Source organism: Erithacus rubecula (genome assembly GCF_903797595.1).
Source record: "Erithacus rubecula genome assembly, contig: scaffold_141_arrow_ctg1, whole genome shotgun sequence".
NCBI lineage: Eukaryota > Metazoa > Chordata > Aves > Passeriformes > Muscicapidae > Erithacus > Erithacus rubecula.
Genome location: NW_027635538.1, coordinates 614,352 through 633,453, shown reverse-complemented (window position 1 = coordinate 633,453; position 19,102 = coordinate 614,352). Strand labels below are relative to the sequence as shown.

Below are 19,102 nucleotides of genomic sequence, written 5' to 3'. Positions count from 1 at the left end.
AGTTTCACCTGGCAGAGCCAGCCAGATGCTGCTCTTTGCTCCCAAGATCACTTTGCACCTCATGCTCAACACAAGGAGGGAAGGACTGGAGCTCAGTGAGTTCTGCTGGCCCATCCTCCCTCCTCTCCTCTCCCAACCCATCTTGCTCTTGGGCCAGCTGGGATTTTACCATTCCAGTGCCCCCAGGAAGCTCCATTTGCCTCGTGGCCAGTGAGGCTGATCAATAAATCCCTGCTGGAGCTTGGTCCCAGGGAGCAGGGGAAGGAGCACCAGGAAAATGAGATGAACTGAAGGACACAGAGCAGGACTGCGTGCCCTGAACTCACCAGCTTTGCTTCATTTGCACATTTGTGCAGAGCCACGATTGAGCTGGGAGGAGGAACAGCCCCTTCTTTCCACCCCTCCCGGTCCCATCAGCCTCAAGGCTAAATCCCACTTGCTTCATCACCAGCGGGCATCTCAGCAGGAGGGAGGGGAGAAGGGCATTTTGCCCCGGGGGAAAAACTCTCATTTTTGGGGTATGGGGAGGAGGAGGCTTTCAGTAGCCCACGGGCACTCAAAAGGAAAGCAGCCAAAGCTGAATGGATGGCAAGGGCAGGGGCAGCAGCTGTGCACATGCCATGAGGAGCTCAGGAGAGCAGCAACAGCCACAAGCTCTCCTGGCAGCCATGGGAGAGGCATCATTTACTCTGCAAGCACGGGGCAGACGATGGAGCCACAACCGGCACTGGGGGAAATTGGGGTGCAGCCCTGCGGTCCCCCGCAGCACCCCAGAGCTGCGGGCTCTGCGGGAGCAGGGCAAGAGCAGGGAGGGTCTCAGTCCCCCCGCCATCCCCCCAGCGCTCACCTGGTCGTGCGCAGCCCCGGGGGCTCCTCGGGCGGCCGCGCGTCCCGGGGCAGGGCGGCCGCGGGGAAAGGCGTGGAGGCGGCCAGGGGCTGGCTGGCATGCGGGGGGGAAGCGTTAGTGGGCTGCAGGCCGTGCCCGGGCTGCTCAAGCTGTTTGGGCAGCACAGCTTGGATGGGGAGAGGGGATGGGGGTTTCTCCATGAAGGGGTTGCTGTAGGAAATGGGGCTCAGGGTCAGGGTGAAGGGGTTTCTCAGGGCTGTGTGTCTCTCCTGCGCCCTGTCTGGCTTCCAGAAATCGGCTTTTTTGAAGTCTAGCCTGCTGTCTGCCCAGTGCCCCTCGGGCTCCTCTGCCTCCCCGGGAGGGGCGCGGGGCTGGGGCTGCTCTGCTGCTCGCCCCTCGCCATCCTGGCTCGCCAGCTCCAGCTGGGATGGGCTCTGCCTGCACTCTGACCTCGGGGGCTGCGGCTGCCCAGCTGCCTGCTGCTCCTCCGGAGCTGTCCGGCTGGCGGGCTGGGAAGGTGCCTTTAGTCCGGGCAGGCTGAGCTCCGCAGGGAACAGCTGCTGCTTGGGGGCCACTTCCCACGCGGCGCTGTCCGGGGGCTCCTGCGTCTCGGGAGGTGAACGGGGCTGCCTCCAGCTCTCCTCAGCACCCGACTGCTCCAGTCCCTCCAGGGACAGCTTGGATCTGCAAGTCTCGAACTGCTCGGCCACATCAGCGTCGTTCATCTCCGATCTGTGTTCCCCCACGGAGGCGTCCCCTGTCCCCAGGCCAGCTGCTGAGCCCACGGTGGCAGCTCTGGCCCGCTGGAACTCGCTCCCGGCTCGGGCAGCGTCTGCTCCCGCTGCGGGAGGCGCTGCCAGGGAGGGCTCGCTGCTCCCACGGCTCCGGCCCAATTCCATCTCCGGGTCCGCCCGCGGCTCCTGCTCGCCTGCCTGGCCGTCCCCAGGCTCCCCCTCCTCGCTGTCCCCCGCGGCGGCGGCGAACCAGCGCGGGGGTTTGGGGGGCGGCTCCGGGTGGTCCCGGGGCGCTGCCCACGGCGCCAGCACCGCGAGGCCCTCGCCGGCCTCCGGGCGCCCGCTGGCCGGCAGCCGCAGCACCGCGGCGCCCTCCCGGCCGGCGCCCGCAGGCTCCGCGCCCGGCCCGGCCAACCTGCGCGGGGGCACGGCCACCACCGAGCCGCCCGCCTGGGGCTCGGCGGGGAAGGAGCTCCTGGGCAGCAGGCGGGAGCCGGCCCGGGCTGAGCTCCCGAAGGTGCCCTCGGGCAGGAAGGGGAGGCCCTGGGCAGCCGCGCTGGGGGCGCTGGCCGAGGGCTCGGCGGCGCTCTCGGTGGCGATGGTCATCCAGCCCTTGGTCCCTGCGCTGCGGGGCTGCTCCGCCCCGCTGTCCCCCTCCTCCCTAGCGCCATCCTCCTCTGCCGCTGCCTCTCCGTCCCCGCCGCTGCCCGAGCCCAGGGCGGCTGCCCAGACCGTGGGCGTGCTGCTTTTCCTCCTGCTGGCCGTGCAGCCGGCGGACACGGGGCTCAGCACATCCTCGATCACCGTGGCCTCCTGGGTGGTGCTCACCAGGTTGGCTCCCACGTCCAAACTGGAGAAATTTGTCCAAGAGCGCAGAGCTGCGGGGATTTCAGCGCCCGTGGGTGACTCTGCCTTTTCAAACCCCTTCTGGCAGGGTGGCTGGGCCGAGCTCTGGGTCGGGCTGCCGTCGTCGATGAAAGCCATGCCCTCTGCTGCCACCGAGGCAAAGAAATTCTCCTTCTTCCTCTCTGGTTTGAGCCTGCTGGTGGCAAAGGCGTCGAAGGTGTCGTCCCACTCGGAGGGCGGCGCGGGCCGGGCGCCGCCGTCGCTGTCGCTGTCGGCAGCAGGGAGCTCTCCCGGCGCTGGGGGACTGGTTTCAGGCACGGGGACACCAATGCTCTGGGCTGGAGGCTGCCCCTCGGGGTCTGCCCGCCTCGGGGGGGCACAGGCACTGCCATCCTCAGAGGAATAAAAGCTCCCAGCGACCTCTGGCGCAGCACGCGGCGGGAAACTAGAGAGAAAGCGAGTAGGTGAAGGAGAATTTAGTACCTGGTCAGCGAGGAGCTCCTCAAAGAAGGGATTGCTCTGCAGGGAGCTGAGGAATGGGTTGGTGGGGGACAAGCATCCGGCCTGTCTGTCTCCAGGAGCGGGAGGGAGGTTAGAGCTCGGCATGCCAGCGGGGAGGGCGGCGGGGCACGGGGCAGGGGAGCGGGGAGCACAATGGCAAGGAGCATCTGAGCTGGTTTCTACCTGAGGAGACACTTCCAGGCTGTGGAGGGAAGACACAACAGTCCCCCTGGTTAATGCTGTGGCAGAGCTGCAAGCACACACACACACACACACACCACGAGCAGCAATGATCCCGAGCCCGGCTCTGGTTAGGCAGAGCGGCGCTTATGGAGTCGAGGCGTGGAAAGGGCATGCAGACACAGGGCCAGGGCAGCCCTGCTCCCAGGACACTCCTCCTCCCTCCCTCAATCCTCAGCCAGCCCAGCTGTCCCCAGGGATGTCTGGTGGCACCCAGGGCAGCTGCAGCCACCCAGGCTCTCGGGTCAGGGCTGCTTGAACCAGTCCAGGCACACAGAAAAACCTTCCCCACTTCAGCCCAGGGCCTCCTCACTGGTTTCCCAGCAGGACCAGGGTGGGAGCACACATGGGGCTCAGGGCAGGGCAGAGGGAGGGCAGGGGATCCAGCAAGGAGCACAGAGACAGGACAGGGCCCTGTCCCCACTCTGCACTCTGTGCCACCTCCCACATGGCCCTTGTCACATTACCTCTGCTCAGATGTCTGGAGCCCCAGGGGGATCCCAAGGTGGAAGGGATTCAGCACATCTGGAACCCAGAATCTCAGCCCAAGTGAGTCTGACAGCCCCTGCTGCCTCTTCAGGCAGGACTGAGGGACTTTCCTTTGGGATTTCATTGACCTTCCTCTGGGATTTCATTGACCTTCCTTTGGAAACAACCCCAGCAATGTGGAGTCCCCACCCCAAGCAGGCTCACCAGGCTCAGAGGTTTCCACATCACAAAGTGGGGGTGTGGTGTGGACACCCCACATCTGCTGCTCCCTCCTCCTGGGAGGAGCAATCCCATCCCCAGCACAGGGGCACCTGGCTCTGCCCCATAACAGATCCCATGGGGTTGGTGCCTCCTGCACCAGCCAGGAGTGCTGAGCTCCAAAGAGTTCCCCTCTTGGCTGGGGAGAAATATGGGCATGGGTCAGCCAGCTCTGGGCACACCAAGGTTGAAGGAATAAATTAATTGCTTTGCCAAGATGCCCTGGCGCTACACCACCCTGGGATTCCCCTGCCCAGCTGCCAGGAGGGATTGCAGGGGGCACTGCAAGATCACAAAGTTGCTTGGACAGCTATTTCCATGTTATTGTGCACCCACCAAACGCCTCAGACACATTTTAAAGCACAAAATGCCATCTTGAGGCAAAAGCTGGTGCAGCTGGTGGGTCCCAAAGCAGGGAGGGAATTGGGCTGGCACCAGCAATGCCCCCCACTCCTGGCAGCTCCACAGCCCTTCCACACCCTCCTCTGAGCAGCTCCTTGAGCCCTTTGTCACCAAAGTGCCCATCCCAGCCTGGGGACAGGGAACACTCAGCCTGGTCCCCACCTGCTCCCTGTGCCTGGCCCAGGGAGGAGCAGCCAGGAACTCACCCCACAGCTGCTCCCAGCCCCTCCAGGGGTTTTGAGCTCTGGGTGAGCACAGAAAGTCTCTGGGAGTTTGGGGAGATGCTGATGGACCCTGAGGCACAAACCATTCCAGACTGGCAGCCACTGTCTGCAGGGAGGGAAACCTCTCCTGCATCCCCAGCCCAGAGATCAGCAGAGGTTGGGGGCTTTTGCCCTAATCCCTCATTTTCCCTAATCCCTCTGGAACTGAAACTCCCCAGAAGAGGAGAGCAGCTGCTCCCTGTGCCCACTCAGCTGGATGAGTTCAGTGCACAGATTTTAACAGGGCAATCCATGGCAAATGTTCCTGCCCAGCTAGAAAGGGAAGGTGACAAGGGAAGGTGACAAGGTGCCATCACCACAATCTTGGTGGCTGTAAGGGACACAGGGCCCTGCCCCACCTCAGCCTGTGCTGCTGGCACTGCTCCCACGTTTGCTCCAGACCAAGATCCATCCTGAACATCCTTTGTGCTGACAGAACATCCAGGCCTGAGCCAGCTCTGCTGGGCTCCAGCTCTGAAAGGCTGCAGGGCATTAATCAGCTGCAGCTCCTAATGAGCACTGGCTGCTAATGACCCCCAGGTGCCACAGGCACAGGTGATGCTCTCTCCTCAGGGCTGGCTGGTGCCAGAGCAGCTCCTTGCCCAGGCACCTGGAATTGCAGCAACCCCCCCTGCACAGGGGCAGGAACAGCTTCAAGGCTCCTCAGAGCCCTGAGATCATCCTGTCTGCCCTCCTCAGCTCACCATGGAATGTTTGGGTTGGAAGGGGCTTAAGGATCATCCCATCCCACCCCTGCCACTGTCCCAGGTGGATCCAGCCTGGCCCTGGGCACTGCCACAGCTGCTCTGGGCACCCTGTGCCAGCCCTGCCCACCCTGCCAGCAGCAATTCCTGCCCAAAATCCCATCCAGCCCTGCCCCTGGCAGTGGGAGCCATTCCCTGTCCCTCCCTCCCTTCTCAAGTCCTGCTGGGGCTCATGGGGTGCTGGACCTGCTGATATTGGTTAAATATAGGACTTGAATCCATCTTTGCTGGATTCTTGTTTTTCTCCTTCAACTCCTCTGTGGAAATTTCCTCTCTGCTTCTCACCCCCATTCCTGCTGGGACCCACTGGGGTTTGTTCAGGGGCTCTTGGCTGCAAATTCCAGGCAGAGGAATCATGGAACTCCTCTTAGGGGATGGAAAACCCCCTCAGACCATCCAGCCCAAGCATCCCCAGCACTGCCCAGGCCACCACTGACCATGTCACCAAGTGTCACATCCACAGGGCTTTAACCCCCTCCAGGGATGGGGTCCCTGCCCTGGGCAGCTGTGCCAGGGCTGGACAAACCCTTAGAGGAAGAAAACTTCCCAATATCCAATAACCTGACCCTCCCTGGCACTGCCTGAGGCCTTTTGAGAATCTGTCACTTTCCAGAGGCATTTCAAATGGCAGCATCACCATCCAACCCCCTGATATCCATCCCTGCCTTGGCTCTGCCCCCAAAAACGCCCCTTTCCCACCCTGCCTGAGCCAGGATGCTGGAAGTGCTGCAGATTCCTCTAGAGGGAAACCTAGACTTGCAGCAGCCTGCAGGGAGCAGCTCTTTGCAGCACTGAAACGCTGACTCACCCTCCTCCTCCTCCCTCTCCCCCTTCCCCTCCCATTCCCAGCACAAGGCTCTGCCAGCCAAAATAAATCCCTGGTACCTTCCTGCCCTCATTTATTTGTTTGGCAGCACTTCACAGATGCCTTTGAGCCTCCCAGCAGTAAAAAAAAAACCTAGGAAATAAAATATTGCTGAGCAACCCCCTAATGGAAAATGTCTACTGGAAACAGCTTGTTCAGTGCAGGGAGGTTTCTCCCCCTGGGTTCCAGGCTGAGGGCAGAGCTCTGGCTGCAGGAGGGAGGGGATTCTGCAGAAAACAGCACCTGTGCTGCAGAAGCAGGAGAGAACCCAGCCCTGAGGAGCTGAGGGAAGAGCTGTGCTGAGCCCAAGTGGAAAATCCCTCCCAGGAGGGCTGGATCCATGGATGTGCCACTCCCGAGCTGCTGCTGGCCCATTTTCCCACAGGCAGGGAAGGTGGGGTGGAGGAGCAGCAGGATGGAGGTGCTGGAGCATCCTGCAGCAGCTTCAGACCTGGCAGGGGCAGCAATTTGGAATTTTCTCCCACTGGCATGAGCAGGAATTGTGCTGGGAAGAGATGGGAACAGCAGCCTGGGACATTTTTGTGCAGGGTGGGAGCAGCAGAGGGAAGGAGTCAGGGAATGTATTTTAAATAGGAATTCCAGAGGTGGAAGGACTGGATTTCTCTATTATAAATCACCTATAATCATCTATAAATGATCTACAATAATTATCTGTGCAATAACCACTTTGCTCTTCCCTTGGGCCTCACCTGTCCATCATCCCCATTCAAATGGATAAATTTTCCTTTATAGACAGTTGCCCTCAAAACCATGGGAATTGTAAAAAATAGGAGAGACCTGGGCAGTAGGAACCCAAGGAGATGCAAACATCAACCCCCAGTTCCCACTTTGAGAAGCAGGAGTGGGGCTGTGCTTTTCCTGGATGGTTCCAAAGCTCATCAGGGCTGAGCTGGTGCCATTCCAACCTTCCTCCCATTCCCAGCATCCAGCAAAGGCACTTTTTGGGATGAGGAGCAGTGAGGAACTGAGTCAGTATTTTGCTTGAAGCTGAACATGGAAGTGATGCCCCTGTTTTTATAGCACAGAGCACAATTTCCTTTTTCTCCTGCTGCCAGCCCTGAGATGCAGCCCCAATTTTATCATCAGGATTCTCCACAGGAAGCAGGAGCTGCAGAGCTCTGATAACATTGGAGGAAACCCTGGAAACATTTAAAGGATTGTTCCAGCCCCAGGCTTTGCCTCAAATAAACCTGCTGAGCCTCTTCCTTACATACAACCCTTAACCACTGACCTTCAAAACAACAACCCCCAACCAGGCTTTTATTCAGCCTCCACAGAGCAAACACCATCTTCCTACTGCTCCCATCCCCTCCAGAATCAAAGGCAGGGATTAGCAAAGCCAGGGATAATGAGCAGAGCCTTTGGGACCTGCTTCCCTGAGAAGAACCAGGGAAAATGGGGTGTAAATAAGGGCTGAAGGCAGAAGTGCCCAGTTCTCTCCCCAAGGAGATTTGCAGAGCCAGTTCCCACACTGAGGGCTCAGCAAAACCCACCCAGCACACACCAACACCCTCTCCATGAGCTGAGTTAAACCCAGCCCAAAGGCAGCAGCTCCTCATTTTGGGAAGGGTGTTTGGCACAGATCAGCTGTGCCAGGCTGGGCTTTGCTGCAGGCAAACTCAAACCAGCTTTCTAATTACAGGCCTCTTACTAATTACAGCCTGAGCTCTCTGGCCTTGCAAAGTGCCTGGTTCTGATGCTTTCTCACCACCTTCAGCTCTGGGTTAAACTTGGCCTGTCCAAGGTGGGCAAAAACAGGTGATAAGGTGCTGCTGGCAGCAGCCACAAAGCTGAACTCTCCAGAGCCAGGAGAGCAGGAGGGAAAAAGTCAAGACTTAAAACTGCTCCCTGCAGAGGCTGCTTGTCTCCAGAGCAAGGGTTAATCCAGGTCTAGAAGTGGCTGGTTGTGAACAGCCACAGGTGGGCATCAGAGAACCCCCAGAGATCAGAGTCTGGATTGGGCTGGGTGGAAAGGACCTCAGAGCCCCTCCAGTCCCACCCCTGCCAACCTGGCAACTCCAGCCCACCCTTCCAGCCAGGAATTCCTTCCCAAAATCCCATCTGACCCTGCCCTCTGGCACTTTGAAGGCACCAAGCCCTGAAAGCTCTTCCACAGCTTTGTCCTGAATCACCAGCTTGGTCCACGAGGTTGTTCAGTGTGAGGAAACGAAATAAAAGCAGAGAAGTGAGTTCTGTGTAATTAAAAGGAGTAATGATGTCCTAATGAATGGCCAAGAAAACCAGGGCAGAGCCAAACCCTGTGCCTGTGAGGATGGACAGGGCCAAATGATTCTTGTAATGCTCCCCAGAGGTTCTCAACCACCCCAGTTAAACCCTGACACTGGGGGGCAGAAACCCCTTCCCAGGCAGGCAGCTCCACATCCCCCCATCCTGCAGGAGCCACTTCCTACTCTCAACCCCCCTGCTCCAGTTTCAGCTCATTATTTCCCATTCTCAGCTGCAAACTGCACTTGAAGCCCACTCAGATGTTCCTGAACACCCCAAAATTGGGTTCTGTGAATTCCTTCCCCCCAGCTCGTGCTGCCTGGAATCCACTCCTGTTTTTGGGACAGAAGATCCCAGCCAGAGGAGCTGCAGCCACACAGCTCATCCAGGCCTCTCCTCACAAGGCAGACAAAGCTCAGCTCTGGCTGAGCTTGAGATTAAACTGTGAGCACTGAAGTGGATTTAAAAATCCCACGGAGTGGGAACCCTCTGGGAAAGGAGCAATGCTGGGAATGAGTCCAGGAAAGCAGGAGCTGCCAGAAAGCAGCAGGGTTTAGGGGCACTGCTGGTGATTATCCACTGGGTTGGAGGACAAGGAACTGAGTTCCAGTGGGATCAGACATTCCTGCCTCGAGACCAGTGTCCACTGAGGATCTGGGCATCCCTGCCTCCCTCCCAGGGCTGCAAGAGGGGAAAAACCTGCTGGTTTCTCACCCATTTCCCATCCCATTATCCCATTATCCCATTATCCCAGCCCCACAGTGCTTCCCTGGCTGCCTCAGCCACTTTTGGAGTCACTGCCTGGATCCAGCAGAATTTTTAAGCCTTGACTTTTTATTCTAGGCCCTAATCAGCAGGTTTCACATCCCAAAATTAGAAAGAAAAATTAAAAGAAGGATCTTGAGTGGGAACACTCTGTCCTTCCTCAAGGACAGGGTGCAGAGACCAAAATCCTTCAGGTTTACCTACAAATCCTGCCCTGGGAGGTGACACCAAAGCACTGCCAGGGGTTTGAGTCTGCTGGGAATGCTGCAATCACAGCCTGCTTTGTGTGGGAAGGGACCTTGAAGCCCATCTGCCATGGACAGGGACCTTCCACCATCCTGACATTCCTGACATTCCTGACATTCCTGACCCAGGGAGCAGCTCCTGCCTGTCCCAGTGCCCCCAGCTCTGCCTGTGCATTTTCACTAAGAGCAGGACACCTTCCTGAGGAGGAATGTTGGGGCTGGTTCTGGAGCCAGGCTGGGGGCTGTGCTCATCCCTCTGGAAGTTTAACCCATGTAGGAGCCAAGTTGTGTGGAATAAACCAGGAGTCTCATTAGAGCCTCAGACTGAACTCAAATCCTTCTGCTGAATAAATTAGGTTAAAGTTAGCCCAGATTAGAAAGTCCTACTAATAAAGCAAGCCTGCAGACTGAACCAGCTCTGAGGGCTGTTTTCTCTGGCTGATTTTAACCCCAGTTCCTGCCTCTTACTCACAACACCCTCGACCTCTGGACTGCCAGCTCAGCTCCAGGGGCTGCAGGGGGGATAAATTCCTCACAGGAACAGCACAAACACCACAAAACCCGAGGATTTGGAGGGATGAATCACCACAGAAAGCAAGAACAGTTAGAGATTTGTAACTGGGAGAAGGGAAGAGGAAAGAGCAGGGCTGGGATTAGTGACTTTGGGAATGTTGGTGATATCTCATGTAAGCAAAGTGCTGCACCCTGACCAGACCCTCTAGGGGCTGTGGGGTTCATAACAAAACGTGATCACACATCCCAATATCCCACACCCCAGCCTGACTGCCAGGGAAGCTTTTTCAGCTCATTGAAGGATAATGATCCTTCCTTTGGAGGCCACAGGTGTGAGCACAGTGAGCCTCACCTCTGCTGAGGGGATCCCCCCCTTCCCACAGAGGAAAACACCCCACATCCAGCACAGGTGGCTTCTGGCACAAAGCAGGAGGGGATCCAGGAACATCCCCCTCCCCTTGAGACACCTGGGAGCCAGGCAGCATCTCCCCTGCCCTGGCCCTGCCTGAGCTCTGCCAGGAGCAGCCAGGGGATGGAATTTGGGGCAGCCTGCAGCTGCAGAGCCCCTGGCACTGACCTGGGTTTCTGAGGGGACTCTCTGGGCTCCCTGGAGCCAAACCAGCCGCTGCTCTTACTCCTCTCCTCCCCTGCAGCCCAGCCGGGGCTGGGGGTCCCTGTGTCCCCCTGGCCTTTGCCCCCGGGGGGGGTCAGGGCTTTGCTGTCCTTGCCGTGCTCGGCCGTGTCCTGGCCCGGGGCAGCTGCAGCTCTGCTCTCCTCCATCCTGGCCCTGCCCAGGTGGTTGCTGAGGGTCACGGCCCTGGTGGACACCTTGAGCTCTTCCTGCAGGGCCAGGCTGGGGGGCGAGGGCAGGAAGCGGGGCGGGGGGCAGGGCAGGGGGGCGGGGCGGGGGCGGGGGGCGGCCTCCTCCCCGTACACGTGGCTGCCGTTGATGCAGAGCGAGGAGCGGCCCGGGGGGCTCGGGGGGCTCGGCTCCAGCTGGGACACATCCTCACTGCAGGCTCTCTCGTGGCTCAGCAGCTCTTTCACTGGGGAAAGCAAGCACAGGAAGGACACGGGTGGTTACAGCATCCTTATCTGCCAGCTGAAACAGCAGAGAGCTGCAAAATCCCCCCGGGCTGCTCCCTGCCAGCCTCTGCCAACCCCCGAGGACCTGAGCTTAGAACAAACACAAGGACCACGAGCTCCAGGTGAGCAGCCACCAGGGTCCAGTGCCTCCATCTCCCTCCCACTGCCTCCAGGGCTGGACTTGAACATCTTAAAAATCTTTTCCAACCTTAACAACCCCATGATTCTATCACCTTGTGCCAATTTTTGGGAGTAAAAGTCATGGAGAACCTGAGCAAAACACCAGGCACAGCTGCTCACCCCTCCCAGCTCCCTTCAGAGCCCTGCAATGCTTTGGGCTGGGAGTGACCTTAAAGATCACCAGCTGCAAGCCCCTGTGAGGGAAGGGAAGCTGCAGCAGCTGCAAGGCTGATCCCAAGGATGATGGAACCAGCAGGGGAACGTGACCCAGCAGGAGCCACACGGGCTCCCTGGGGACTCCCACCAACCTGGCAGTGTGCTGGCTGCAGCAGCTCAACCATTCAGTTCTAGATTTGTTTCCAAGGGAGAATTAATTCCCTACAAGGGCCTTTTTTGTTTGTAAATCACTGCCCTGGGAGTGCCAAGGGCTCAGATTGTTTTAATCACTGGAGCTTGAGGTGGCTCATTAGGGACAGCAGTGACCCAGGGCAGGGCCAGCAGCAGCCCAGCCCATCCCATTATCCCATCCCATATCCCATCCCATCCCATCATCCCATCCCATCATCCCATCCTGGCAGGGACTGGGAAGGAGCTCCTGGGAGCTCGTGGTGCATTTAAAGCAAATTCTGGGATGTTGCTCCTGTTCTGGCAAACACCTCAGTGCCAGCAGACAGAAGGTCTGGGGGGTTTGTGCAGGATGTCACCTCTTAGTGACATTCTGGACAACAGGAGGCTCAGGGGGATCCTGTGGCTCTGCACAACTCCCTGCCAGGAGGGGATTTGGGGTTTGGGAACAGGGACAGGAAGAGAGGGAATCTCCCCATGGAAAGGGGGGGTCAGGAACTGAAGTGCCCAGGGAGATTTGGAGCCCCCATCCCTGGGGGGATTTCAGAGCCCTGGGGATGTGGCACTGGGGGAACACTGACACTCCATGACCCCAGAGTGCTTTTCCAACCCAACCAAACCCACAATTCCCTGATTCTGCAGCTGGGTACACAGCCAGTTAACAGAGCTGCAAGGAATTCCCAAGAGCCCCTTGCAAAGCAAAGGAGGAGGAAAACTGGGGGGATTATCCCTGATCCTCTTACCAGGGCGCTCGGTGGACAGGCTGCCCTGTCTGCTGGGGGATTTGCTGCCCTCAGGGGCACTGCCTGCCAGGCTCAGGCTGGCAGAGGAGATGGTGCTGTCAGAGCCCAGCGAGGTGTTGGACTGGCTCAGCGAGGATTTCCTCAGTTTGCTCCTCAGGAAGAAGCCCTTGACTCTGGATTTCTTGCCCCCGAGCTCCAAGTCATCCTCCAGGTCCAGGGCTGCCATGCTGCTGGGGATGATGGCAGAGGCTGACTCCAGCTCATACTTCTTCTTGCCTGTCACCTTGTCCTTCAGCTTGCCAAAGGCTGAGCGGGGCTTGTCCTTCATGGACAGGTCGAACATGCTGGCAGTCAGGCTGTTCCTGGTGAACTGCAGGCTCACCAGGATCTCCCCACGCTCCTTCTCCTTCTTGCCAGCCTTGGAGTGCAGCTTGTGCCACCTGCAGCCAGAGGGGACAGCAAGGAAAGGGTTCTCTGTCATCTCCAGAACTCTCAGGAGATGCTGCTAGCTGGGACAAAGCACCAGAGGGTTCAGTTTCTGCAGGGAAAGGGATGGAAAATGTTGGAACTGCCCAGGGAGGGTTGGAGTGCCCATCCTTGGCTGGAGGTGGCACTCAGTGCTCTGGGCTGGGGACAAGGTGGGGATTGGGCACAGGTTGGACTCAGTGATCCAGGAGGGCTCTTCCAACCCCAGGGATGCTGGGACTCCAACCCAGGTGTCCCAGGTATCACCTAAACCCTGAGACACACACACACACCACACACAGGGTGGCACACGAGACCTGACCCCTCCCTGAGGCACCTGCAGCTCCAGCTCCACCCCAACTGCCCCTCCCCACAATAGCCTGGAAAACAGCACCTCACTCAGCCCTGTCAGACACCACTGTGATCTTCCAGGGGAAGCTGGAGCTGTGTTTGGAAGGAGACAAAGGCACTGGCTTTGCTGATTCAAATATCCCAGAGCCAGTGACTCAGGGATCCTCTCAGCAGAGACTGACCCAGAATGGCACAGGAGCTCAGCAGCATCCATCAAATCAACTTTCAGCCAGACCTGCTGTGTCTCACTCCAATAAGGACGCTCAGGTTTGCCTGGAAGTGTCCTTGGATCAAGAACTTTAAGGAGGATGCAATGGCAGGAGCTCTTGGGGCAAGCAGCAGCTCCAGCCAGCCAGCACAGCCCCTCCCTTCCAGCTGCTGCTCTGGGGACAATCCCACACTGCAGCTCCACAGGGAGCCATTGCCACAGCCACACACAGCCCCCTGGTTCCAGAGCAAATGGAAAACATTGGGAAAGCCTCCACAGCACTCACTGCACAAGGCAAAGCCACCCCACCCCCCTTTAGGTGCTCTGGAATGGGATGGCAGAGGGGAATGTCAGGATTGGGGACACCAAGGCACACCCAGAGCCACCCTCTGGCTCTGCATTTCCACATTCCAGTGGGGCAGCAGCAGGCACAGCCCATCAGGGAACTGCTCCTTCCCAAAAATCCCTCCCTTCTCCCCAGAGCATCCCCACCTCCCTGCCAGCCCCAGGCACCACTTCCAGGGCAGCTGCAGCAGGGTGAGCACAGCCACAGCCCCAAGCCCACCCACAGCCAAGTACTGCAGGAATTTCTGATCAAAATGCCCTTTAACAAGGCACAAGGAAATGCTCAGGCTTGGGACAGATCCCATTTCCCCATGTTCTGCTTCCTGGGAGCAATGGGAGGTGAAGACAGCTCTGACATGCATTAACAATTCCCCAGAAAATAAAAATCCCAGTGGTGTCTGACACGCACTTGGAGAGTGAAGTCATTGAGAAGAAAGAAAAAGGGAATGAAAATAGGATGGGATGGGATAATGGGATGGGTGTGACCATGCTGGAATCACCAGGGTGAGGAAAAAAACTGGAATTGTGTCCTCCAGGAGTTCCTGAATTTCTGCCAGGGAAGTTTCCACAGCCTGGGTGAAGGGAGGAGCTGGGAATGCTACCCCACACCCTGCAGCTGTCCCAGGCCAGGCTGGAGGAACTGGGACACTGGGGGGAGTTTGAGGGGGGCCTGGATGGGTTTCATGGTCCCTGCCAACCCAAACTCCCTGTTAGGGGGGCACAGAACCCCCAACTCCCTGATCAGCATTCCAATATTCCAGATGCACAGCTGGAAAGGGCAGGAGGGGCAGCACCTGGCACTTTGCTGGGCACAGACACAGAATTAAATCCCAGTGAATCCACCCTCATTCTCCCCACTCACTTATCCCACCCCATCCATTGCCCACTGCAAAATTTTCAGTACCCAGGCTGCAAACTTGAAAATATCTAGGCACAAAAACCCCCCAAACAAACAAACAAACAAACAACAACAAAACACATGGAAAAAGGCAGCATTACTGGCAGCTGCAGGGGGAGGGAGGGACTGGGGAGGGGCTGGAAACAACTCCTGAAAGGAGATTTTGTACCTTACATCATCCCATGGAAAAAACCAGGGAGAATCTGGGTGGATGAGCAGAGGGAGAGGCAGGAGCTGCCCAGGGGGAGCTGGACAGCCTGGCCATGCCCCCAGCACCCCCAGACCAGCAATCCCAACCCCAGCAGCATCCAGGGGAACTGGGGGCTGAGCCTGAGCTGCTGCACAAGCCCCTGCTGGGCTGGGATTCAGGAGCTGTTTGTGGCTCCCCAGACCTCAGCAGCACTCAGGGCTGCACCTCCAGCAGGCAGCTGGGCTGGTTTTAGGGTGTTTGTGGCACGGGATGAGGCTTTGGGGGGATTCAGCTGTTCCATGGCCTGGGCCTGGGTTTCTTATCAATCAGTGCCAGTGGAAACAGGAGGTGCAAACTGCTGAGGCTGGGGAGGGATCAAAGCCCAGACAGCAATACCCAAACTCCCACAGCAGCTCTTCAGCAGGAACCCCACCCCACAGCCCTTGGATGCCCAAATTCCCCCCAGGAGCTGCCCTCAGAGGGATCCTGGGAGGGGGGGCTGGGCTGGGGCCACCCCGGTGACACCTGGAGAGGGACATGATGTTTTTATGGGAACAAAGCAGGAAAACAAACACAAAATGCCTTTTCCAGGTGTGAAGGAGCAGAACTGGGTTACATCAGTCAGACTGGAGCTGAGCCAAGCCCCAGGGATCCACAAGGATCTGCTGCTGGGGCTGCTCTGGAGGGGTCCCAGCCCCACCCAGCCTTTGCTGGTTAGAAAATCGAAATTAAAATTCAGATAAACTTGTGTTAGGGATGAGGAGCAGGATTGCTCCCAGCTGAGGAGGCCTGTGCCCCTCCCTACAGCTGGAATTCCAGAGGATGGAACCTCCTGTGAGCAGCTGCTCCTCTTCCCCAGCTCCTGCTCCTGCCCTGCCAGGTGACATCCTGTGGCACAGGGAGAGCTTGGGGACACCTCCAGGGTGGGACAGGGAGGGGATGGAGAGCCCAGGACACCTCCAGGGTGGGACAGGGAGGGGATGGAGAGCCCAGGACACCTCCAGGGTGGGACAGGGAGGGGATGGAGAGCCCAGGGCACCTCCAGGGTGGGACAGGGAGGGGATGGAGAGCCCAGGGCACCTCCAGGGTGGGACAGGGAGGGGATGGAGAGCCCAGGACACCTCCAGGGTGGGACAGGGAGGGGATGGAGAGCCCAGGGCACCTCCAGGGTGGGACAGGGAGGGGATGGAGAGCCCAGGACACCTCCAGGGTGTCACATCCAGGGGATGGGGAGCCCAGGACACCTCCAGGGTGGCACAGGGAGGGGATGGAGAGCCCAGGACACCTCCAGGGTGGGACAGGGAGGGGAGGGAGAGCCCAGGACACCTCCAGGGTGGCACATCCTGGGGATGGAGAGCCCAGGACACCTCCAGGGTGGCACAGGGAGGGGATGGAGAGCCCAGGACACCTCCAGGGTGTCACATCCTGGGGATGCAGCTCCAGCCAGGTAGAAGGCACCAGCCACAGGCTGGGGAAGTTTGCTTTTGCTGAGAACTGTGTAACATTTGTAATACAGAGAATAGAAGTAGAGAATCCTCCTGTGCCAGCACAGCCCCAGCACTGGGCTGTGCATCCCCAAAGTGAGGGGTCCCAGATGGGGTGTGCAGGCACAGGAAAGGCTCTGGGGAGCAGGGGGTGGCTGAGGGGGAAGGAAGCAGAGAGGAAACCCCAGAGAGGGAACTGCCCGGGCAGGGGAAGCTGCTGTGAGCTCTGGGGAGGAGCCCAGGGGAGCAGCTCCCGTTCCTGGGCTGGCACAGGCATCTGGAGCAGCTCCCCAGCCCCCACACCCATTTAGGTCAGGGCACAGCCCAGCTCCCAGACACTGCTGGAGCCCCCTCCTCCTGCAGCAGTGCAGGGAGCTGACACAGCTCCCAAAAACACAGCTGCTGCTGCTGCTGCCGCAGCCCAGGCTGGGCAGCTGAAAACAGCAGCATGGCAATGTGCTCAAGGAGGGAAAGAGACCCCACAGAGCATGAGGATGGACTTGCTCAGGGCAAACACTCTCCCTTTGCCCTGGCCAGGGGGGCACAGGGAGCCCCCTGCCCCATGAAACATCCCTGTGGCTCTCAGAGCTCCAGCTGGAAATGCCTGGGCACTGCTCACTGCCCTCTGGGCCTGGGAGCACCCCTGGGGTGGGGAGGGATTGCTGGGACCAGCAGGACACAGAGCCAGCCCCAGCAGGAGACACACCAACCCTGAGCTGAGGTTTGCCAGCACCTTGTCCCTTCCACACCCCTCTGGAGCCAGGAACTCCTTCAGCACAAAGCCAAAGCCTCCATCCCACCAGCAGCTTACTGGGACTGCACCCCAAACCATCCCTGGGCTGACCCAAACTCATCCCACTGCTCTGGGATCTCCAGTGGGCCCTGGGATGAGATCAGGAGAGCAATGGGTTATTCCAGGAGGATATGGGTTATTCCAAGGATATGGGTTATTCCAGGGAGAATATGGGTTATTCCAGGGAGGACATGGGTTATTCCAGAAGGATATGGGTTATTCCAGGAGGATATGGGTTATTCCAGAAGGACATGGGTTATTCCAGGAGGACATGGGTTATTCCAGGAGGACATGGGTTATTCCAGAAGGACATGGGTTATTCCAGGGAGGACATGGGTTATTCCAGGGAGGACATGGGTTATTCCAGGGAGGACATGGAGCCCCCAGTGGCTCTGGTTGGGGTATCCAAAGGATTCCCCTCCAAGCTCCAGCTCAGCTCCTGTGCCCCACCAGCCCTGCTCACCACACCCTGGGCACCAGGGCCTCCAGTTCCCCTCTCAGACTGGTCCCAGTGCTTTTCCAGCAGAGATTTCAAAGCAGTTTCCTTGGGGAATGAAGTCCCTTGGTGACTCCTGGGCTTTGGGGATGCCCCAAGGAGGGAGGAATGGCTGCAGCTTCACCTTCCACTCCAGGAGCTTCCCCAAAGCCTCCCAAAAGCACTGAGCACTGCCAGGGTTCACCTCAAACCCAGCAGGAATCCTCCTGCCCTGCTCTGTTGGGTTGATGTGGCCAGAAATGTGTATCCTGTCCCCATCTGTGGCACACATTCTCTGCTCATGGGCCATCTTTAAACCAGCTGGGCAATCATCTTTATCTTCCCACAGCCCATCCTCCCTCCAGCAGATATCTCCTGTTCATGGCCACTGAGTCCCAGTGCATGGCTGATAAAATTCCATCATCCCACTGGGAGATGCTCCAGCCAGGGCAGGAGCCAAGCCTTTCCTACCCAGAGAAAAACTGACATTTGGGACACCAGAGCAGCCTTTCCACTGGATCCCAGAGGAAAGCCAGAGCCTTGCACATCATCCCTGGAGCTTCAGAGGAAACTGCCCCTTCTCCAGGAGCACTGCTCCAGCTGAGCCACATCTGCCCCTGCAGGAGGATGCAGCACCATGGAATGGGACTGTGCCACCACCCTGACTGACTGACTGTGCCAGCTTGGATTCTGACTCTGGCAGGGCTGGGATTGTTCTGTGTAATACTGCATTGCTATTTTAATTTTCCTAGTGAAGAACTGTTATTCCTAATTCCCATCTCTTTGCCTGAGAGCCCCTTCATTTCAAAACTATAATAATTTGGAGGGAGGGGGTTTACATTCTCCATTTCAAAGAGAAGCTCCTGCCTTTATTGGCAGACACCTGTCCTTAAACCAGGACATCTGCACAGCTGGGAGCTGCAGCTGGACACAGACACATCCCAGAGCTCTGCTCAGACTGCTCCAGCCTGAAACCTTCTGCTGATTCATCCCTGCAACAAAGAGCCCCAAGCCTTAAATGCAGGCAGTGCAGAGCAGGGCAGGGCAGGGAGAGCAGAGGCCAGCTCCTCTTGGCACAGCACAGACACATTTCCCTGAGCCTGCAGCTGAGGCAGCTGGGCCAGGAGGAAGCTCATCTACCCAGGAGGGGAAGCACAGGGTGGAAAACAACCCAGCCCTGGGGGATTTTGTGCTTTTTAGTCTGGCTGTGTGTTCCTGGCCCAGCTTCCCCTGCTGGTTTGTGCAGTGCTGCTTCCAGTGTTGGTTTTGGATGGCTGCTGCTGCCAGGTGATCCCTGCTAAAAGCACAGATGGAAAACAAGCACAGGCTGATTCCCCTGTGCATGGAGCAGTGAGGTGGGGAGTTCATCTCTCCAAATGTTCTTCCCAGAAGTGCTCCCAAACAAGGCTGCAAGGAGCAGCCCCCAGCTCCAGAGGGGCTGCACTCAGCAGTGCAGAGCAGGAGCTGTGTGCCAGGGCAGCAATCCCTGGACATGCTGCTGCACTGGCACAACCAGGTGACAAAGTGCCAGCACAGACCAGCAGTGCAGGGACACCCCAG

General features: G+C 58.3%; 1 protein-coding gene and 1 long non-coding RNA gene across 4 annotated transcripts in view; one reads left to right on the top strand and one right to left on the bottom strand.

Annotated features, from left to right (window-relative positions):
- Positions 1-19,102, top strand: part of LOC306816678 — a 162,702-nt gene that overhangs the window by 9,006 nt on the left and 134,594 nt on the right. The gene's annotated exons all lie outside the window — the stretch shown is intronic.
- The window catches only part of RAB11FIP5 (RAB11 family interacting protein 5), a 33,042-nt gene that overhangs the window by 7,005 nt on the left and 6,935 nt on the right, over positions 1-19,102 (bottom strand). The window contains exons 2-4 of the mRNA XM_079333114.1: positions 12,157-12,773; positions 10,557-11,025; positions 848-2,872 (exon numbers count right to left, since the gene is read on the bottom strand). Coding sequence (XP_079189240.1) covers positions 848-2,872; positions 10,557-11,025; positions 12,157-12,773 — 3,111 coding nt within the window. The remainder of the gene's footprint in view (positions 1-847; positions 2,873-10,556; positions 11,026-12,156; positions 12,774-19,102) is intronic.